Source organism: Portunus trituberculatus, chromosome 41, assembly GCF_017591435.1.
Source record: "Portunus trituberculatus isolate SZX2019 chromosome 41, ASM1759143v1, whole genome shotgun sequence".
In the NCBI taxonomy this organism is placed as follows: domain Eukaryota; kingdom Metazoa; phylum Arthropoda; class Malacostraca; order Decapoda; family Portunidae; genus Portunus; species Portunus trituberculatus.
Genome location: NC_059295.1, coordinates 5,075,495 through 5,099,426, shown reverse-complemented (window position 1 = coordinate 5,099,426; position 23,932 = coordinate 5,075,495). Strand labels below are relative to the sequence as shown.

Sequence of the window (23,932 nt, the reverse complement as noted above, 5' to 3'; positions counted from 1 at the left end):
GGTGACACACTGACCTATAGCACATGTTTACTCCCGATGAGTGTTGCCAACTCACAAGCAAAGAAAACAGGAAGAAAATAGCCAAAATATAGCCAAAAACGCCCAAACGTGCCCCGAATTTTGCGTGATGAACGTTTATCGATGTTCCCGAGTAGGAGGGGTTAGTTAATAGAGTCTGCTGACTTGAAAATAGTAGAGACAGTAGATGGAGTCAAGCCATGGTGGCGAGCAATGCTATTAGTTTTCTCGCCTCTCTCGTGGCTGTGAATAATATCCAGCTTCAGTCCGAGAGTAAGAGACTTCTTGGTCTTCTTAGCAATGCTAAGCGACATTGCAGGGCATTCGGGTGGCACGTTGAGCGAGGGAAGACGAGCTGCTGCTGACGCTGTTATTATCTTGAACTCGTGGAGTCAGTGGTGTGCATTTTGGCCACAAGAGGCGCTGGTGTGTTCAAAAGCCTGTTGGCCTGTGTGATACAGGGGGGTTTCAAACTTGGAAAAAATGCCTGGATAAAATTTCATTAAAGCAAGTTTGGTGTTCGTCAAACGAGCAGATGGTAGTAGTAAAATGAAACCATTGTTGTAACAAAATTTTGTTGTGTGAACCTTCGTTAAGCGATGGTTGCCTGTATTTATTTTTAATCTGTGTTAAGATATTTTCTATGGCCATCTCTGGCAATCTGCTTCCCCATGATGTTATGCTACCTTCGGTGGTCTGGTCCTTTCACAAAACCTTTACAGTTGAAGTCACCCATCATTAGTATTTCATTGTTCTCCTCCAACAACTTTGATAAAGAAATCCTTGTATCTTCCAACGTTTCTCTGTGTTCTTCCATCGATGAATTTATGTAGGGGTACATAGATTACAATAATGTTCAAGTGTCTTCCCATGTTTCTTTACAAGCAAATTTTCAATACTTCTGCCTTCCCTTCCCCATACAAAGCTGAATCCACTAGTAAGTCTTTCTTGTCTAACAACATTACACCACCTCCTTGCTTTCTTGTTCTATTTCTAAACCAAACATTGTAGTCCCCATCCCCAATATTTAAATGATCCATGTCGCCCACTAACTTAGTTTCAGCTAATCCTACGACGTCTGGTTTCTCTTCTTTCAGATAATCCTTAATTTCTAATCCTGTTGACAGTAGGCCATTTACATTAGTATATGGTACTTTTGATCCTCTCCCTTCTGTTTTTCCTCTTTCTTGTACCATTTTTTTCAGTCTCATGTCTGACTCTCCAATAAAAATTTTTCTTCTCCAACTCTGATCTTTGGTCATCTTTTTATTTGCTTCATTTTTCAGTTCATTGATGGTGGTTCTCTCCTCTCTAGTCTGGTCTCTTTTTATCCATATCTGTTTAAATCTTTCTATCCATGCTACGTTAGATGCTTTACCCAGTAGATCTTTGGCTGCTGTCTGTGATCTGAACCTTATTTTCACTGGCCTATGTTCCCCTTCCTTCCCAGTCATCAAAACTTCTTCAATCTCTGGTGTTATTTCTTTATCTTCCTGTATGGACTCTATTACTTTCTCTACACTTGCCATCTCCTTCTTTTCTCATTCACACCACTGTGGTATTCTCTCTTCCTTTAGACTGAATATCAAGACTGTCTTTTTCCTGTCAACAGTGTCTCTGACCAACTTTTCTTTCTACTTTATCACTTGAACTACTTTTTCTGTCAACTTTGTGTCATTAACCTTCGTTTGTTCTTCCACAATTTTCCAGAAGTGTATATTTTTTTTCTCGTGTGTGTGTGTGTGTGTGTGTGTGTGTGTGTGTGTGTGTGTGTGTGTGTGTGTGTGTGTGTGTGTGTGTGTGTGTATTTACCTAGTTGTATTTACCTAGTTGTAGTTTTACAGGGCCTGAGCTTTATGCTCGTGCGGCCCCGTCTCCATATCTACACTTATCCAATCTTACTTTAAAAGTATGTACACTCGTTGCAGACACTACTTCTTCATTTAAACTGTTCCACGTCTCAATACATCTCTGTGGGAAACTATATTTTTTAATATCTCTCAGACATCTTCCTTTTCTCAGCTTTTTACTATGCGATCTTGTGCTTCGGATGTCATATTCTTCTCTCAGGATCAGTTTCTCATTATCCACTTGGTCCATTCTGTTGATCAATTTATAAACTTGTATCAGGTCTCCTCTCTCCCTTCTTTGTTCCAGGGTTGGTAGATCCATAGCCTTTAGTCTCTCCTCATATGTCATCCCTTCAAATTCTGGAACCATTCTTGTAGCTATTTTTTGTAGCCTCTCCAATTTCCTTATGTGTTTCTTTTTATGAGGGGTCCACACTACTCCTGCATATTCCAATCTGGGTCTTATTATAGTACTTATCAATTTCTTCATCATTTCTTTGTCCATGTAGTGGAATGCTACTCCAATATTCCTTAGCAAATTATGTTTCTCTAAAATTTCTATTAATATGGCTTACTGGTTAATTGTTTTCTTCCATCGTCACTCCTAAGTCCTTTTCCTTTTTAACTTTCTCCAGTTCTACTCCATCTCCCATCTTATAGATTCCCACAGGTCGTCTTTCACTCTTTCCCATTTCCATGACATGGCTTTTGTTCACATTGAATTCCATTTCCACTTTTTACTCCATTCCCAGATCTTATTTAGGTCTTCTTGCAGTATTTCACAATCCTCTTTTTGCTTTATAACTCTGCACAGTTTCATATCATCTGCAAACAGATTTATGTAGCTGTTCACTCCTGGCATGTCATTTATATAAATGAGAAAAAGTATTGGTGCCAATACTGACCCTGTGGCACTCCGCTTTCTACTGCTCTCCATTTGGACTTCATATCTTTAACTACCATCCTTATTTCTCTCCCCCTCAAATAATTTTCTATCCATCTCAATGTGCTTCCTTTTAAGCCACCCTTCTCCTCTAACTTCCATAGTAATCTTGCATGTGGCACTTTGTCAAACGCCTTTTTTAAATCCAAATAAATACAGTCAACCCATCCCTCTCTCTCTTGTACTCTATCAACTATTCTAGAATAGAAACTCAATAAATTAGTTACACAAGACCGTCTTTTCTAAAACCAAATTGGCTATTTGATATTAATTTGTTGTCTTCAAGGAACTCGATCCATTGTTTCTTTATTATTCTTTCACACATCTTGCATATTACACTAGTTAGTGATACCGGTCTGTAATTTAAAGGTTCTTCCTTCCTTCGCTCTTATATATGGGAACCACCTCAGCTCTTTTCCATTCTACTGGTACTGTTCCATTTTCTATTGAGCATTTTATGATGTTGTATATAGGACTTGCTAGTTCTTCCCTACATTCTTTCAGTATTCTGCCTGAGACTTCATCTGGTCCCATTGCCTTCTCTTCATCCAGTTCCTTCATTAACTCTTTTATTTCAAGCTTGGTTACTTTAATCTCTTTCATATAGATTGACTCTCTATTACCCTGTGGCCTTTCAAATTTGGATTCCTTAGTAAAGACCTCCTGGAATTTTTATTTAATAGTTCTGCCATACTTTTGGGTCTTCCACCATCCCGTTCTCTCCTTTTAACCTTTCTATTGTTTCTTTTTGCCTAATTTTTCCATTTATGAATCTATAGAACAATTTTGGTTGCACCTTACATTTTTCACAATGTCTTTTTCCAAGTTCTTTTCTTCTTCCTTCCTCACCTTAACATATTCATTTCTCGCTGTCTTGAAGTTTTCCTTATTTGCTGGATTTCTATTTCTCCTCCACCTTTTCCATGCTCCATCTCTTTTCTCCTTTGTCCTAGCACACCTTGCATTAAACCAATCTTTCTTTCCTTCTTTAGGTCTATATTTCGGGACATATTCCCTGACTCCTGTTTTGTATATTTCCAAATATAAGTTATATTTATCTTGCATTGTCTCTGAGTTTTCCATCTCCTCCCAGTCTACGTTTTTAAAATAGTTCTTGAGATTCTCAATATCAGCCTTTCTGTAATTTAATCGGTCTCCTTTGTATGAATCGTCTCTATCTTCCTTTCCCACTTCTATATCTATTTCTAATATTGCATGGTCACTCTTTCCCAATGGGCACTTATATCTTATATCATCATTCATTTGTATACCCCTTGTAAAAACTAGGTCCAATCTCACTGGCTCGTCGTTTCCTCTGAATCTTGTGCATTCTTTTACTCTCTGGTCCATCATATTGTCTATCATTAGGTTCAAGAATCTTTCTCCCCAGGCTTCTTCCCCCATACCACTTTCATAATTTTCCCAGTCCACTTCTTTACAGTTGAAATCTCCTACTAATATCACTTTTCTCCTTTCTTTAACGATTCTCGTTAGACTCCTTATTGTGTCATCTATCATGTCTTTATATTCTTGATTGGTCCATGAATTTGTTTTTGGTGGCACATATTTTACAATTGTTGTTAACTCTTTTTTATTAATATGCATCTTAATATACAATACTTCTGCTTTTCCTTCCCCACATTCCACTTGGTTTATCACTATCTCTTTCCTTAACATAATCATGACTCCTCCTCCTTTACCCACTCTGTCTCTTCTCCATACATTATACCTATTATCCAAGTCTATTTTGATTGCCTTATTTAGTTTTGTTTCATCCAGGCATATAATATCTGGATTTTTTCTTTATATAATCTCTTAATTCTAGTTTACTTGATAAAACCCGGTCTATGTTCGTATACATCATTTTTACTCTTTTGCTTGTTCCACTTTTTTCTCTTCCTTCTCGTTTATATACCATTTCCTTATCCTGTCTCCTAGAATTCTCCAAAAAAATGCCATCTTCTCCTCTTCTGACCTTTTATTATTCTTTTCCCTTACTGCTGCTGCCAGTTCATTGTATCTCTTCCTTTCTTTCTCATTTCTATTTTTCTTTATATAGATATCCTTGCAGCCTTCTGTTTCTCTAAGTTTTGTTGTTCTATATAATATTTCTTCTGTTGCTGCTTGTGATTTTAGTAATATTTTAATTGGTCTCGTTTTTCTTTCTTGATATGGTCCCATTCCGTTTATTTCTTCTACTTCCTCTTCCAAGTTCTGCCTATCTTCGTCGTTTAGATTCTTCAGTAGGTCTTTGACTGATTTAATTTCTTCTTTTTCTCTTTTTGGTCTATATTTTATATTTTTTTTCTTTTATTCCAAATACGACTACACTCTTCTTTTTTTCTGCTATTTCTCTACCTAGATTTTTTTTTGTCTTGAGAACTCCTATAATTTTGTTTGTCATATTTTCTTCTTTTTCTTTAAGTTGTTCTTGAATCACGTCCTGAAAATCAGCCTTATCTTTCTTATCTTGGACTCTCCATGCTTGTACTTCTTTTTTAATCATGTTCTGTACTCTTTCCTCTTCCTTGTGTGTGTGTGTGTGTGTGTGTGTGTGTGTGTGTGTGTGTGTGTATTTACCTATTTGTATTTACCTATTTGTGTATTACAGGGCCCGAGCTAAGCTCTGTGTCCTGTCTCCTTGTCCATTCCTGTCATATCTCTCTTTCATCTGATTGACACACACCTCGTCAATGACATCACTGCTCAGTTTATTCCACTTATCAATGCTACTATGCGGGAAACTGTATGTGTAATTCACTGTTTGATCTGCTGCAGTCTCTGATGAGACAGCCAGACGTTACCCTATGGAACGAGCTCAGAGCTCATTATTTCCGATCTTGGGATAGGTCTGAGACCAGGCACACACCACACACCAGGACAACAAGGTCACAACTCTTCGATTTACATCCCGTACCTACTCACTGCTAGGTGAACAGGGGCTACACGTGAAAGGAGACACACCCAAATATTTCCACCCGGCCGGGGAATCGAACCCCGGTTTTCTGGCTTGTGAAGCCAGCGCTCTAACCACTGAGCTACCGGGCCATGTGTGTGTGTGTAAGCGCATGTGTGTGCATGCGTGCGTGTGTGTAAGTGCTGGCATATATGCATACGTGTGCTTGCATGTTCAATGTGTGGGGTATGAACGTGCTTGTGTGGTTAAGGCCAGAGTAGCTTAGTTACATGAATGACTTCTGGCCTGAATAAGGCTCCCAGTCTGGCCTTGTTTGTAATAATGGTGAAAGTCAAGTATGCCATCGTATCGTATACAACCTACATTCTGAGAAATCTCATACAGTATCCGAGAAAGAGAACACACCATCTTAGCAGAAAGCAGCCATGATGCAATATGTGCATCATTGGATGTATCACAAGTGCCTCGGTGACACAAAATACATGTCTTCATATTGAAAGGGTTAATTACAGTGGTGCCTCGTGATAATGGACCTCACAGTAACGGATATCACTCGATAACGGATTGAACTAACCTAACCTCTTTTTTTTTTTTTTTTTTTTTTTATTTAAAAAAAAAAAAATTTTCTCCCTACTATTATGGCAGCTTTCTTTCTTTCTTTTTTTTTTCCCCCACGAATCCATGATTCCCGAGTGGCCATGCAGACTAATACACATATGACATAATAAAAAGCCTAAAGGCAGATATTGTAACTCATTTTGTTTGTCTGTAATTTATATAACTTGTATTTAGGTGGTGTGGCTAGTGCTTGCCTGGGTTACACTCATGATAATTTGTGGTCCCTGGCTGTTTTTATATTATGGCCTATAGTACCTGTAGGTTTTACTTGAAGAGTATTGAAAGTTGTTAAGCTTCCACCCATTAGTGTGCACAGGTAATTTTATTTATAGTGGTACCCATATTAGGGCCCATATCACTACTCAAGTGCATCTTTGGTGTAACCACTTAGAACCTGGGTATCATGGTGACATGTAGGTAATTTTAAACTACTTGATAAATGGCAAAGTATCAAGGCGATGTGTGTTGGGATTTGAACCTACTTGTGAACATCTGCCCGATCCCATCTCACCCGTCTCCTGGTTGCACTCGCGGCGTGCTGAAGTTAAATGCTAGTTATGCATTTGTTTGAATGATGTTGGGTAAGTGAAGATAATGAAACTGCCATACAGAGAGAGAGAGAGTGCTGGAGCCCATAAATGCAGAGACTGTAAACAACAGATAAATGCAACCTAAAACTCTCCAATCACTTGATTTTTATCTTATTTTACCAGTCTTTGGAGGTCTACAATTTCAGTTCTTTCTTCTTTTGACTGAGAGTAATTTAGTATGAAGTGAACTAGCTTTTCTTCTTGTAAATGACAAATTGAGCATCAGTGCGATGCCAGCAACGCTGCAGCGCTGGCGAAAGCGTAGCATTTGTCTGTTGTTTACAGTGTCTGCATTTATGGGCTCCAGCACTCTCTCTCTCTCGCATTGTATGGCAGTTTCATTATCTTCACTTACCCAACATCATTCAACAAATGCATAATTAGCATTTAACTGTTGTTTCGTTTACATTGCTACGCTTTTGCCACCGCTGCAGCGTTGCTGGCACCGCGCTGATGCTCAATTTGTCATTTTAAAGAAGAAAAGCTAGTTCACTTCATACTAAATTACCTTCAGTCAAAAGAAGAAAGAATTGAAATTGTAGACCTCCAAAGACTGGTAAAATAAGATTTCCTCTTCCTCTCATTTCTATTCTCTCCAACTCTCTAATGCAAGAGATAACTCTCAATCATTCATATCTTTCACTGGTAAATTCTGGAGCTCCCTGCCTGCTTCTGTATTTCCATCTTCCTACGACTTGACTTCTTTTAAGAGGAAGATTTCAAGACATTTGTTCCTATTTTTTTGCTAATTACTTAAAATCTTTTAGGGAACCTGCAATTTCAGTGGGTCTTTTTTTTTTTTTTTTATGTTTTGCTGCCCTTGGCAGGTGTCCCTCATGCATAAAAAAAAGAAAAGGAATAGGGGAACACTTTTCTATAGAGAACATGTCTTAATTTTTACCTCAGCAGCAATGTGGAACAAAAGTTAGAATTTCAGAAACACACCTATTTATAAAGAAACAGAGGGATAGAAGAAAGATGGAGACAGAGGGTAAGGAGGTGGAGCAGGGTTAAAGAAGGCAAACTTGTAATCTATGGATAGGTGGTAAGTGTGGAGGTAGTCTAATCTGACCCTGACGATCCCTTGTCTTCCTTTCCTCCTTTGTCACCTCAGCAAGATCTTTCAGGCTGTCATTAAATGGTTGTTATGGGAATTGCCCATCACTCCAAACAGGAAGTTATATCTTTAATTCATCTATTCTTGGTTAGATTTGTTTTTTTGTTACAATACACTTCGTAAATAATAATTAACTTTTATTTCAACATTGAGCGTAGAATAAGATGGTTTAAAACATCAAAATATTTTATATGCATTGTTAAAAAAGAATAAGTTACCAAAAAAGGGAAAGGGGGGGTTTAAAGGTCTCTCAGACAAACCACTCAGTACCAGACAATTTGCATTAATGGACAACCCCTCACCCCAAAGAGTGTGCTATTGCGAGCCACCACTGTACCTAGTTTCATGTATTTGACAAATTGAATGAATGATGATTATTTTTTTTATAGAACTGTTCCAGATCAATTTTATTATGTAGTAGTTTAATTATTAGCATTTATGGTAGTGTTGTTTAAGGATTTATGATTTGATGTATCCTTCAGGATGCTTACCAGAGGGTGTGCCTGTATCTGACCAGCTGTGTACCATATGTACCTGACCCAGAGAATACCAACCTTCTGCAGACAGCTCTTCAGTTATACCGCAAATTTGGCCAGTACCCGCAGGCTATGCGGCTTGCTCTGCAGCTGCATGACCATGACCTCATAAAGCAACTCTTTGATGAATGTCCTGACAAACTGGTAAGAAGAATGGAATTTTGAACTTTGATATGTAGCTATGCTTTTACTGTTTTATTCCTAATTCTTTTGTTGGTTTTTGTCTGAAGGTAATGTTGAAAAACATTGTTTGATTACATACATATTTTTGACTATTGTTTGAAAATTTTATCTAGAGGTGTGGTTAAGGACAACTTTATCTAAAGCCAGTATTATCATAGAAACATTTAACAGGTGTACCATATGTGGTACATAATTGAAATATAGTTAGTGTATGATGGGACATAACATATTTAGAATATTCATTTTTTTTTTGTCAGTAATTATTTAATGTTTTGTTATGACTGTTTATAGGATACTCTATACCCCTTTACTCCATCCCTTTTAGCCATTGCAACAAATCAAATCATTGTGTACTGAGATGGCTTGGCTTTTTTCTCTCTCTCTCTCTCTCTCTCTCTCTCTCTCTCTCTCTCTCTCTCTCTCTCTCTCTCTCTCTCTCTCTCTCTCTCTCTCTCTCTCTCTCTCTCTCTCTCTCTCTCTCTCTCTCTCTACCTAGTTGTATTGTACAGGGTTCGAGCGGGACTTATAGTGTCCTGTCTCCATGTCTACAATCCAATTTTTCTTTGAAGTTATGCACATTATGTGCTGTAACAACTTCATTACTCAATGCATTCCTCTTTTCCACTAATCTATGCGGAAAACTGTATTTTCCATCCTTCACACACTGCCTCATCCTAATCTTCTTTACATGTCCTCTTGTCCTTCTGTCTTTTCTCACCAGCACCAGGTCTTCCTTGTCCATCTTTTCAATGCCATTGACTACCTTGTACATTGTTATTAGGTTTCCTCATTTTCTTCTATCTTGTAAGGTTGGCAGTCCCATTTCCTTCAACCTTTCTTCATGTGTTAGGTCCTTTAGTTCCGGCACCATCTTTGTTGCAATCTTCTGAATCAGTTTTAATCTTCTTATATCTTTTTTAGAGCTCAGAGACCACACCACAGCTGCATATTCCAGCTTTGGACGTGTCATGCTTGTGATAATTTTTTTTTATCATGTCTTTGTCCATGAATTGAAATGCCACTCTTATATTAGTCAACATTTTGCATGATAATCCAAATATCTTACTTATGTGTTTTATGGGGTTAAGATTTTCCTGTATAATCACACCCAGATCTTTTTCCTCTTTAGTCTTTATTATTTGTTACTCTCCCATCAGATAATTCCATACCGGTTTTCTCTTACTCCTTCCTAGTTACATTACTTGACATTTCTTGGCATTGAACTCCAATTTCCACTTCTTAATCCACTTGCAGATTTTGTTTATATCTTCCTGTAACAGCAAACATTCCTCCTGGATTTTGATTACTCTTAGCAGCTTTGCATCATCAGCAAATAAATTAATATAATTGTTTACCCCATTGTGAATGTCATTTACATAAATCTGAAACATAATGCGACTAACACTGACCCTTGTGGCACTCCACTTCTATTTCTGATCACAGTTCTCATCTCCCTGTCCTACAAATAATCCCTTGTCCATTCTAACAAAGTTCCTCGCAGTCTTCCTATGTTCTCTAGTTTCCAAAGTAGTCTTCCATGATGGTCTTTATATCAAAAGCCATTTATGTCCAGGTATACTGTGTCCACCCATCCATCTCTGCTTTCCAGTCCTTCTATTACTCTTGAGTAGAAACTTAATAAGTTCGACATGCGTGACCATCCTGTCCTGAACCCAAGTTGTCTGTTTGATATAACTTGTTCTTCCTCCAGATGTTTAACCCATTTTTCTTTGATAGCTATTTCACACAACTTCTCCATAACACTTGTAAGTGACACTGGTCTGTAAATTAATGGTTCAGTTGCCTTTCCTCCTTTTTATATCGGTATTATGTTGGTTCTCTTCCATTCTAATGGAACTCTCCCTTCATTTAACACAATCCCTGTGATGTGTACCACTGGTGGTACATCATGCATATCCAACTGTTGTGTGTTGCTTCACCCAATGTACATTTGCTTGCATATGCAAAAAAAAATGTCCATGTTTTTAAACTTCTTTATCTTTTGATTTTGTATGTAATATTATGTTATTCATGCTAACCAAGGATGTAATTAAAGTATGACAATCAGAACATTTAGTTATATTTAGTATGACTGAAAAAAAAAGAAAATAAATAAAATTCATTCATGCTATATGATAACTTTCCAGTATTGAGCTAAATTTAGCCTTAAAATCATATATTTTTAAGCCTATTTCATAAGAAATAAATTTTCATTTGCTACTCATAAATCATGATATCCTTCACAGCCCTTGAAAGCCACTATATAACTGGTTTACCTCTGTTGGATCATTTTCATTTAATTGATAGCTTATTTAAAAAATCATTGAAAATTTTTATATAAGAAGTAAGTGCTTATTGATTGCAATACATATTGTATCATGTGAAGGTGATGAACATATGTAACAATCTAAGGAGTGATTCAAATCAAAGTTGCCTACATATATATGTTTTTCTTTGACCAGTACAGAGAAATCTCAGGTAATGCAACAATTCCATGTAAATCATCAGACCTATGAATTTTTGTATTTCATCGTGTTGTCATTTTCCAAAATTTCAGCCTTGATCTTCGAGTGACATGTGAAATGCCAGTATTCTGCTGAGCATATCCATTAGTTTGTGTTACAATTAGGACAATGATTTGATTTGTTTCATACCAATTTATAGATGTGGGAGTACATGGATCAAGAGTGAGTTGTTCTTTCCCTGTAAATGGAAATTACTCAAGTTTGGAATGTACTGACGCAATGTGTTGAGAACAATGTTTGTTATAGTGGGTTGGGCCACATATGGTACACAAGGAGCGTGCTCCACTGGTGGCACACAACGCAATAGCATAAATTCAGAATAAGTTTATGGTGTAGTGTACTACAGGTGGAGCATGAGTTTTATTGTATCTAAGCAAGGAGAAGCTACTCATCTCCTCTCAGATCCGTGGGTAGCGTGGTACTGGCACTGTGCTGAGATGAACCAAACACAACAGGGAGGAAGCAGTGGGAAATCCGAACATGTTTACCGTATTTTACGGCTTGCAAGACACTGCATCTTGGAAGACGCACCTTAATATTTGAAAGAAATTTATAAGAAAAAAAATCATTCTCATACAAGAACACATTCACTATATATCTGACCACTGAACACAAAAACATAAGAAGTAAGGAGTTTGCAAGACACTATTGTTTCAGCACTCATTACAAATTTGCTGGAGCACTCACCACAAATTTACAACTATGTAAATAAAATCACCATAGGCAAATACGTTTACACAGTGAAACAGTCCATCTGTTCTTATTTTAGTGGCGGGTGATGGCATGTTTTGGATGTGTTGTTTACATTACGGAATCACTTGTCCGATTGCTGAAACCGAACGCATCAGTGCTGCAGTTTATATTTATTTTATTTTGCAATCGTGCTTCACAGGCTTTATCAATGTGAATATAATTCACAAGTGGAGTTTTGGCTCTTGCTTGAACGAGTAAGCCATTTGGATGTTCTATTAATAAAGGTATAAAGGCACCTGGCATGTGTGTGCATTCGTATGCATGTATGTGTGGGTTGCTATGAGACCAGGGAGCAACCCGTTTTCTCCACACACCGAGTAGGCTGCAGGAAGGATTATGATATTGGAAATACTTGTAACACCTAAGTACTGCAATACTCCGCTTAACGAACAGGATAAGGGGTGTCAAAGCTGTTCGTAGAGTGGAAATTCGTTAAGTGGACGTGATTTTCTCATAGGAAATAATGGAAATATGGGGATGCGTTCTGGGCTGGTCCCCAACATACCACATGGGTTAAAAAATATATATATATATTTCTATTAGCTTTTTACAAACCTTGCCCCCAAGAAAGCATTGTTTTGTATTGCATAAAGTGAAATCTTACATGGAATACCAAAAATAAAGCAGAGATGAGATCGGCCAAAACAGAGGAGGCGGAGACTCACGGCGTCTCGGCAGCTTCTTCTTCTTCTTGTGACCCTTTTAGCCTGGCGTGTTGTCTTTCACCACAATATTAAATTTGTTTCCACTCCTCTATTGCCTGCTATAATGGATATCATATCTTAGTATTCATATACGCTCATGCCATGAGGATAACCTGGACTCCGTGTCACCGAGTGATAGTTTTAGGAGAAGAACAGTGGCTGTCTTCCACAGCAGCAATAAAACGATCAGAAAAGAAACCTGAGACAAAGTTGCAGAGAGAAGGATAGAAGCCGTAGGAGGGCAGTTTGGAAATCAAACCTTTATGCCAGACTCTATCAAAAGCTTTTTATATGTCTGACGCTACAGCAAAAGTTTCACCGAAATCTCTAAAAGAGGATGACCAAGACTCAGTAAGGAAAGCCAGAAGATCACCAGTAGAGCGACCTTGACAGAAGTTTTTTAGAACAATAGGAGATACCCCATCAGGACCATAAGCCTTCCGAGGGTTTAGGCCAGCGAGGGCATGGAAAACATCGTTACGAAGAATTTTAATTGTATACATGAAATAATCAGAGGGAGGAGGAGAGGGAGGGATAAGCCCAGAATCATCCAAGGTGGAGTTGTGAGCAAAGGTTTGAGAGAAGAGTTCAGCTTTAGAGACAAGAGATGGCAGTGGTGCCATCAGGATGAAATAAAGGAGGGAAAGATGAAGAAGTGAAGTTATTTAAGATATTTATGGGTAGATGCCAGAAGTCTCGAGGGGAGTTTGAGTTTGAAAGATTTTGACATTTTCTATTTATGAAGGAGTGTTGTAAGTTTCTAAACATTTGTTCCATAGAAAAAAAAAACTGGATAGAGTCATAGCGGAGAACGATACCTTCAAAAAAGAAATCTATTTGTTAACGAGAGAGAACAAAGAGCTATTGAGGGAAAAACTAAGGAAACAGTGTGACGAGATGAAGGCTAAACTCCTCGAAATGGAGAAGAAAATATCTGAAGGGGACCTGGGGAAGGAGAAATGCCTTAACCTAATTGATGCCAGGATGAAAGAAGTGAAACAAGAACACCAGAAAGTACAAAGGTCCTTTAGGGAGATAGTGAAAAAGCAGGAAGAAGAAAATAAAGTGATTACACAGAGTGAAATGGTAAAGGCATTAAAGGAAAATGAGTATGTAGTGAGAGATATTGCTGAAAAGAAAAAATGCGTGATCATAACAGGATTGAGGGAGGAAACTAACAGGAACTGGCAAGATAGGAGAGATAAGGAAAATGACAGGATTAAGTCTTTACTGAATAAGATCTCAGAAGAGGAAGAGTGCCTGTATGCTGAGGTAGAAGAAAGTGTTAGACTAGGAGCTTTTGAGGAAGGCAAGAATAGACCATTAAAATTGAAAGTAAAGTCTCAGGTGGCAACTGAGGACTTGTTGAGGAGGGCTTGGAAACTTAAGGACTCTAAGGAAACCAAAACAATTTACATAAGAAGAAATATGTCACAGGACGAACGGATGAAAATGAAAGAGCTTGTAACTGAGGTGAGAGAGAGGAATGAAGAAAGAACCGAGGAGGAAAAGACCAAGAATTTTTGGAGGATGAGAAATGGGAGGCTGAAGAAGTGGTGGATAAAACAGACGGAATAGACATTACACTGACAGAAACATGGAAGAAAGAGACTAGGAATGGAATTCAAGTGACTTACACGAACATAGATGGATTTCTGTCTAAGAGGTTGGAATGTATGGATTACCTAATAAACAATGAACCGGACATAATGTGTGTGGTGGAAACAAAGCTAAGGCCCGAAATAAAGCTAGATTGGTTTGATGTAAAACACTACAAAGTATGGAGAAATGATAGAAAAAATAAAGGAGGTGGTGGTATAATGGTTCTTACTAAGGAAGATCTGATAGTGAAGGAGGTGAACTATAGTAAGGAAATGAGGAAGTGATAAGTATGCTTATAACAGATGGTAAGAGGGACATTAATATTATAACAGTATACATACCACCCAGAACCAGTGCTTGGGAATATGAACAGTACCAAATGGTGATGAGAAATACTCTAGACAGAATGAAGCAGGAACTCATCAGAAAGGATAGAGTGATGATAGTCGGGGACTTTAATTGTAAAGAAATAGTGTGGGAAGACTACGAAGTGGTGAACGGTGGTGAGTGGGCAGAGGAATTGTTAAACGTAGCAACAAATAACTTGATGACACAGTGGGTGAGATCACCAACAAGGTGCAGGGGACAAGATGCTGCAGCAAGGTTGGATTTGGTATTTACCAGGGCCATCTCCTTAAAAGAAGAAATTGAGCATGAATGTCCCTTGGGGAAAAGCGATCATGATGTCCTTAGCTTTGAGCTGGATACGGAATTAAGCACGAATAAGATTGTGGAACGCAGGGAGGAAAAATTGAATTATATTAGGGCAAATTATAACCATATGAGGGAGTTCTTTAATGAAATTGACTGGTCCGTGGTATACCAGGAAGGGGATATGCAATTGAAATACGATAAATTTATGGATTTATATAACTCTGCTGTGAAGAGGTTTGTGCCATATCACAGAAAGAGGACTTTAGACAATAAACAGTGGTTTAATAGAAATTGTGAAGAAGCAAAAAAGAACAAAGAAAAGGCATGGAAGAAACTTAAGAAAAACAGTGATGTATTATCAAGAGAAGTTTACAAAACAGCAAGGAATAGATATGTTGAAGTAAGAAGAACAGCACAAAAGGAATATGAACAGAGAGTGGTGGAAAACTGTGATAGTGACCCTACACTGTTTTACAAATTCATAAATGGAAAACTAAATAAAAGGGACACAATAGAAAAGGTAAAAAATGGGGAAGAAGTATATGAGGATGCTAGAGATATAGCTGAAATTTTGAACGACAACTTTTGCAAAGTGTTTACAAAGGAGGAGCATTTTATAGGAGAAGGGCCAACGGAGATAAAGCAAATGCAGGACATCATGGTTACTAAAGAAGATGTAAGGAAAATTATAAGCAATCTGGATATTAATAAATCAATGGGGCCTGATGGCATATCTGGAAGGTTGCTAAAAGAATGTAAGGATCAATTGTTGAACCCCGTATTTGATATTGTGGATACCTCCATACGAACAGGATTAGTCCCGAAAGAGTGGAAAAGAGCTGACATTGTGCCTATATATAAGAATGGTAATAGAATGGAACCGTTAAATTACAGACCAGTATCGTTGACTAGTATATTGTGCAAAGTATGTGAAGTAATTAAAGCTAAGTGGAGTGAGTATCTAGAAAGTGAAAACATTCTGAGTGAAAGGCAGTTTGGTTTCAGAAAAGGAAGATCGTGTGTATCCAATTTATTATGTTTTTATTCAAGAGTGACTGACATACTACAACATAGAGAGGGATGGGTGGATGCTATTTACCTGGACTTGAGAAAGGCCTTTGATAAAGTGCCACACAATAGACTGATGTGGAAACTAAAGAAAATTGGAGGAGTAAGTGATAACTAGCAAAATGGATGAAAAATTACTTAGTGGGAAGAGAAATGCGAACAGTGGTGAAGGGAAGGAAGTCCGAGTGGAAGAAGGTAACCAGTGGAGTTCCACAAGGGTCAGTGCTTGGTCCCATCATGTTTTTGATTTATGTTAATGATATGCCAGTAGGAATTGACAGTTACATGAACATGTTCGCGGACGATACCAAAATTATGAGCAGAGTAAAGAATGTGGAAGATTGTAACAAGCTATAGGAAGATCTTGATAAAAAATATATGAGTGGAGTAAGGAGTGGCAGATGGAATTCAATATAAAGAAGAGCCATGTTATGAAAAATGGGAAGAAGTAGATACAGACCAAACAGGATTACAGGCTGGGTGATGAGAAAATTGATGAGACCAATGAGGAGAAAGACTTACAAGTAACCGTGCAAAACACTCTGTCACCGGAGAAACACATTAACAAGATATTTTGGAAAACATATAACATGCTTCAAAATATTGGCCTTGCATTCCACTACCTAGATGAAGGAATGATGAAGAAGATATTATGCACCTTAATAAGAGCCCAGTTAGAGAATATGCAGCATGTGTCTGGTCACCGCATATGAAGAAAAATGTGAAGAAGGTGGAAAGGGTACAGAGGCTGGCAACAAGGATGGTACCAGGACTCAGGGAGTTAGACTATGAGGAAAGACTGAGGAAACTGGGGCTGACCACATTAGAAGAGAGAAGAACAAGAGGAGACATGATAACTATGTATAAATTGGTGAACAAGATTGACATATTGGACAGAGAATTGATAAAGGTGACCACAAGTAATTATCTCCGAGGACATGGAAAAAAACTAATAAAAGACATCTGTCTAAATGACGTGAGAAAATACAGTTTCCCGCATCGTAGTATTGATAAGTGGAATAAACTGAGCAGTGATGTCGTTGACGCAGTGTGTGTCAATCAGATGAAAGAGAGATATGACAGGAGTGGACAAGGAGACAGGACACAGAGAGCTTAGCTCGGGCCCTGTAATACACAAATAGGTAAATACATCTTCAAATGCAGAGGAATGTCACATCCTGTGGAAAGACATGCAAACATGTACCAAGGGACTTAAGAAGGAGTTATATACTCCCTCTCCCTCTGCGTTGTGCCTAGTCTATTTATGAGGAAAATACAGAGGAGGGGATCCCCAGGCCCCTTCGCTCCGTAAGTAAGAAAGACTAGAAAAAGTGGGGAAGAACCTTAAATTTCCCAATTCACTCCACATGAAAAAGGATGACAGAGTTGTGGAAAGAAATACAGACGATGGTTTCCCAGGTCTTGAATCAATAAGTATTGTAAAATATTCTATAGCAATATCACCATCCACATATATACTTAAGTAAATAGTTACTGTTCCGTACCTGTGGCCTAACTTCTTCAATGAGGTCTCGTACAGCATCCTTTGGCAGACGAAAATGCGCAAGGAATTCTTCACCAGAAAGATAATGAAATGGGTCACTGCGATCTTTAGGTACAATGCGTGGAATCCTCACTCGTCGCAATTCTTCCATTTCATACATTTCTTCATCTATGATTTCTTCTAATGCAGCCATGGTACCTGAAAAGTGTAGTTTTTAATGGTCTGAAGAATATTTAGCTATTAACAGCATATATTACTTAAGTCATTTTTATCTTTTTCTTCTGTTGTTCATATGATACTATCATACATATAGGTACATACTGAAGCTGTTTACCACCAAAAGGGGAGTGGCCTAGACATACCACAAAATAGGAATTAAAGAATTCATAAACATAGGCTAGTTCTACAAAGACCTGGGCCCAAACTTAGCCATTAGGTACAGTACATATGACAAGGTTAAGTAAAGATAGGTTGGGGTCATACAATAAAAACTATTTATATAAAAGTTATCAAAATTATTCTTAATAAGGCAGATATGAGCTTGCTAGGCTGATATGATATGCACGGACAGTCAAAAATGAATCTATTAAATTAGGTTAGGTTTTGTTAGGTGAATTAAGGATAAGATGTTAGGTTAGTTAAAGTTAGCTTTGGTTTGGTTTGGATAAGTTTGGTTTGATTTCCTGGTATTATTTTATAAATACACCCCATTAACAGCAGTCACTTTAACTGGTCTCAATAGTAAGATCTCATTAACTTGAACAAGAAAAACCCATATTATACCCACCGCAAATTTATATTAACGACACCACAGATTTTTTAAAAAATTAATGGATATGTGGGTGGTGACAGACTCACTGGCGGTATATACTCCTTGCCCTATACTTCCGCCCACTAGGGCAAGACTGAGGAGTGGATGAGTGGTTCGATTTTACCGATTTCCTTTCTTGCATTTTGAATGGTTGTAGGGCATAGGTATGTTAGATTTGGGTCGGGGATAGGTGAGGTTAGGTTAAAATATGTTTGGTTTGTTTTCATTTCTGCCAATCTTACATTTCTGATTTTTCATATTGACATTTTCCATCTCAAATTGATGCTTCAGAAGTTATGACAATAAATAGGTTGGTTAAGTTACCTTGGTTAGGTTAGGTGGGTTAGGTTAAGTTGGCTGGGTTATTGTTTGCTTGGTTAGGTTACATTAGGTTCGTTAATAGGATCCATTCACTAATGTGTAATAAATCCATCAATAATGTCTTCTGATGTGTAGACCACCACGGAATTGAGTGTTACCTGCAAGCTCATAAAGGTACCGTTTTTACCTTTCCTCCATTGTTTCATCGGTCACCTCTTAATAACCTTGAACTTAAAACTACAAATATACTCAAAATATACAGCCTCATGATCATTTTCATTTATTTATTAGTCTTTTTTTCTTCCTGGGTATGAGCTACGTACAGGCAACCCCGCTTAACGAAGGGGTTACGTTCCTAAAAAACACTTCGTTAAATGAAACTTCGTTAAGTGAACCGATTATAACAAGTTTAACCCCTGATTTGAACTTCCATTGAGAGTAAGCAAAGCGAGAGTGCATCATAGTACAGTAAAAGGTTTAATGAAAGTAAAAATGATGAAGTTAAACATTTAGGTAGTCTTATTTAAGTCATTATAATGTACACTAATTTATGTATGTACGTAACTTTATAATTTTGATGACCTTAACTTTATGAAGGGAGGGAGAGTGAAACGGGAAATACACTAACCGGCAACCTGTGGAATGTAAACAAAGTGCACATCATGGTACCGCATACAAAACTTATGTACCACATTTCCACAAGGCTTTCCATTTTATCCATTGTAGAGTCACGAGTTCAGGTGGTTCTTTTAGCTTTCAAGGAAGATGCGGTCTCACCAGCCTTTTTAATAGTCTGCTGACTTCAAAATAGTAGACAGTAGATGGAGTCAAGATGGTGGCAAGCAATGTTATTAGTTTTCTGACCTCTCTCTTGTCTGTGAATAATACCCAGCTTCACTTCGAGAGTAAGACACTTCCTGGTCTTCTTAGGAACGTTAGGCCACATTGCAGGGGGTTTTGGTGGTAAGTTGAACTAGGGAAGATGAGCTGCTGGTGACGCTGTTATGTTTTGACTGGGGAGTGAGTTGTGCGCGTGATCTTGATCTTGATCTTGATGCTACAGGTGATGCAGAATTTCTTCTGAGTCAGGCCCCAATGTATGATAAGTGGTATGATGGAAGCCTGGGTGGAGACCTTCTCTTCTAAGCTAGGGCACAGTGCATGGATGTGAATGCAAGGAATTATAGATGGTCTGAGTCCCGCAGCAAAGTGTGCCAGATGTGTGACATGGGAGAGGATGAGACGGTGGAGCATGTGGTGCTGGAGTGTGTGGAGTATGCCAAAGACAGGTATGAGATGATGCAAATGGTGCTGAGGGAGCTGGGGCATGACAGAGTGGAGATGACAGGAAGGGAATGGATGGTGGTGCTGCTGGGACTCTGTGGGGAGACGAATGAAAGGATGATTGAGGCTGTAAAAGAGTTCCTGGAGAGAATGTGGTGTGCTAGATGCAGGAACTAGTGGTGTGAAAGATGGTGATTGCCCTCTTTGTTGTTGTGTTGTTATTTTTTTTTCTTATTTTCCCTACAGGCACTGCCAATACAAAGGCCTGACTCAGAAGAAATTCTGTGTCACCTCTTGCAGCAAGATCAAGATCAAGATCAAGCCTTTGCATCGGCAGTGCTGTGTTGTCCACGAGAGGCTTGATCTTGATCTTTATTCTACAGTTGTCTCAGGATTTCTCCTGAGGCAGGCCTAAGTACCAGCAGCTCCTGGTGTATTCAAAAGCCTGTCAGCTTGCATGATACGGTGGGGCTTTCAAATTTGGAAAAAATTACCTGGATAAAACTTTGTTAAAGCGAGTTTGGTGTTCATTAAACAAGCAGATGGTAGTAAAACGAAACCTTCGTTGTAGTGAAATTTTGTTGTGTGAACCTTCGTTAAACAGGGCTTGCCTGTACATGATATCTCAGCTTCAGTCTACTCCAATCCTTCCATATTATAGTTTTTGCCCTTTAATTCATCCACTTACCTTTCTTAATAGTAGAAGCAGAATATAAAAAATTCATGTAATGATATATAAATAACAAGATTAATCATATACTTACCAAATTTAGTCAGTGAAGTAGAGATATGACAAGTCGATTAGGCTGTTGTTGATGTTTGGCGTGAACTCACCAGGCGACTACAGTAGACTTTAAAAATTAAAACGTATGCTCAATATAGCATAAGAAAAGCTTTGTTGTACCATAAAAAAAATTTGACATGGTAAATGACTGAAATAAATTTAATTACAGTTAGCTTCTTTTTACATTTGGAAATTTAAAATACAAGGCGGTAGCTTTGGTCACAAGGACACTTGACCAATGTTTTGTAAAACCCCTCGACCAAAGTTCCAATCTTTGGTCCACTAGCGGACAAAAAACAGATGGAAAAAGGCATTCTGGAACGGCGCAGGACACAAATTGCTTGGTTGGCTGCCTAACGGAGCAAAAAGAAGTAATTCAGGAACTGGCTGAAAGAATGAGGAATGTACACCTCCATGCCAGACACTATCACCTCTGTTATGCGTTCAGCACAAAGAGATGCATCTCTGACACGGAAGCAGTAATCATTCCAGGGAAAGTTAGCATAATACCTCCTTAGGTCCCCCAACTGGTAGAGGCAAAACTCCAGAGGCACCTTCGCTTTGGGGGATCCTGTGTAGGGATTGGAGAAATAGGAGAAGATACAAAAATGAGATTGTGATTGGAGGAGCCCAACGGAGATGAAAGGGTGACACCATAAGCATTAGGATTAGAGGTGAGGAAGAGATCAAGAATGTTGGGCGTGTCTCCAAGATGGTCAGGAATATGAGTAGGATGTTGCACCAGTTTCTCTAGGTCATGGAGGATAGCAAAGTTGAAGGCTAGTTCACCAGGATGGTCAGTGAAGGGAGATGAAAGCCAAAGGATGGAAATCTCTGCAAAAAGGGTAGAGGGACAGAATGTGCTCCACTTTGGAAGTTATATAGTTGAAGAATTTACTATAGTCAGAAGAATTAGGGGAGAGATAAACAGCACAGATGAATTTAGTTTGAAAGTGACTTAAGTCGAAGCCAGATGGTAGAAAACTTGGAAGATTCAAGAGCGTGGGCACGAGAGCAAGTTAAGTCATTGCGTACATAGATGCAACATCCAACTTTGGAATGAAAATGAGAATAGAGAAAGAAGGAGGGAACAGAGAAGGGGGTACTGTCAGTTACCTCAGACAGCTGTGTTTCGGTGAGGAAAAGATTATGAGGTTTAGTAGAGGAGAGGTGGTGTTCTACAGATTGAAAATTAGATCTAAGACTGCGAATGTTGCAGAAGTTAATGTAGAAAAAGTTGAGGGAGGTGTCAAGGCATTTGAGGTCTTTGTCAAGAGGGGCGTCTGACCTGGGGACATTTTTGCTCCCCTCCCCAGAAAGGGAATCCAAGGCATCCAAGTCTTGTTTATTATGGAGACAGGAGAACCCTATGGCCCCCTACCCTCTTGTACATACGTCTAAGTCAGGCTCCAATGCCTGTCGAACCACTTTTCCTTTGAGCTGCATAGCAATGTCTTCTCTGCATGGTGGTGGGATGTTGTGTGTGTGTGTGTGTTTACCTAGTTGTATTGTACAGGGTTCAATCGGGGCTCATAGTTTCATGTCTCCATATCTCCATTTATCTCATTTTTCTGTAAAGCTTTTCACATCATGTGCTGTAACAACATCACTCAATGCATTCTATTTTTCCACCATCCTATGTGGAAAACTGTATTTTCCAATATCCTTCACACACTGCCTCATCCTGATCTTCTTTTCATGCCCTCGTGTCCTTCCAGCTTCTGCCACCAGCACCAGGTCTTGCTTGTCTATGTTTTCAATGCCATTCACTATTCTATACATTATTATTAGGTCCCCTCTTTCTCTTTATCTTGTAAGGTTGGCAGTCCTATTTCCTTCAGCCTTTCTTCATATGTTAGGTCTTTTATTTCCAGCAACATCTTGTAGCTATCCTCTGGATCCGTTCTAATTTTCTTATATCCTTTTTGAAGCTCGGTGACCATACCACTGCTGCTTATTCCAACTGTGAACATATCATACTCGTAATAATTTTTTTCATCATATCCTTGTCCAGATAGCGAAATACCACTCTAATATTAGCCACCATTTTATATGTTGTTCCAAATAATTTACTTATGTGTTTTTCAGGACTCGGCGTTTCTTGTATAACCACTCCCGGATCTTTCTCTTCTTTAGTCTTCATGATTTGTTGTCTATATCTTCCTGCAATAGCAAACAGTCTTCTTGGATCTTAATTGCTGTTAACAATAAACCCACACAAATTTTCTGAAAATGACAAATGACAGAAAACCTTTATTTTTATGGTACACTAATCTATTGGTTTTATAAAAAGAAATAATATAATAAAAGATTATTTCCAAAAGGGCTCATCAGTATCTATCCTGGTATAAGCGAATCGTGCACCATTGTAATAATGATAAAATCAAGTAAGCCATCATATTATATACAACTTACATTCTGAAAGATCTCATATAGTATCTAGGAAAAAAATAACACCATCTTAGCAGAAAGCAGCCATGACACGATATTCACATCTTCGGATATGTCATGAGCTCTCTGATGATGCAAATGTGCGTCATCGTGTTGAAGGGGTTAATGTAGACTTGGTGCTTATAATAGGTGATCATCTTGGATAGAATTTTTATTGTTTGTTTTTTTTTGTTCCAGCAAAGTGGTATGTTCAAATAGATGTATCTTAGCCATACATTTATTTTGTAAACTTAATAAAAATACTTTTTCAGGTGAAAATGCAAGTTGCCTTTATGCTTGGGAGACATCAGGTATTTTTGGAGCTGCCTGAAGAGATGGATGATTATGAGGACTTCACAGAGATCTTGTCCAACTCCCACCTCAACACTCATTTCCTCTCCTTAGGACGTGAGGTGGGTCCCATCTATTTAAAGCTTTGCCCCTGTACCCATATTCTACGTACAGTATGTGTGGAAAGTCTTGGCACTGCAAGGCTGACATGATTTTTTTTTGGGTGATGAGTTTTAAAGTCTCACAAATTTCTCCCTGGGAAGTCAAGATGTTATTATGATTTTGGAACACTTGACTGGCAATTTTTTACACTGTATGTGAAGTAGGCAATGGTGTATGAGTCATCCCACATAGAGAAAGAGATCATAATGTGTTGTCTGGTGTGCAAGACAAAGGCTAACTGTGCTGCTATTTTTGCTTCCCATCCTT

At 38.3% G+C, this 23,932-nt stretch overlaps 1 protein-coding gene across 1 annotated transcript in view; it reads left to right on the top strand.

Annotated features, from left to right (window-relative positions):
* LOC123516414 (26S proteasome non-ATPase regulatory subunit 2-like) overlaps positions 1–23,932 on the top strand; it is a 105,811-nt gene that overhangs the window by 30,116 nt on the left and 51,763 nt on the right. The window contains exons 5-6 of the mRNA XM_045275678.1: positions 8,536–8,733; positions 23,485–23,625. Of these exons, the coding sequence (XP_045131613.1) occupies positions 8,536–8,733; positions 23,485–23,625 (339 nt within the window). The remainder of the gene's footprint in view (positions 1–8,535; positions 8,734–23,484; positions 23,626–23,932) is intronic.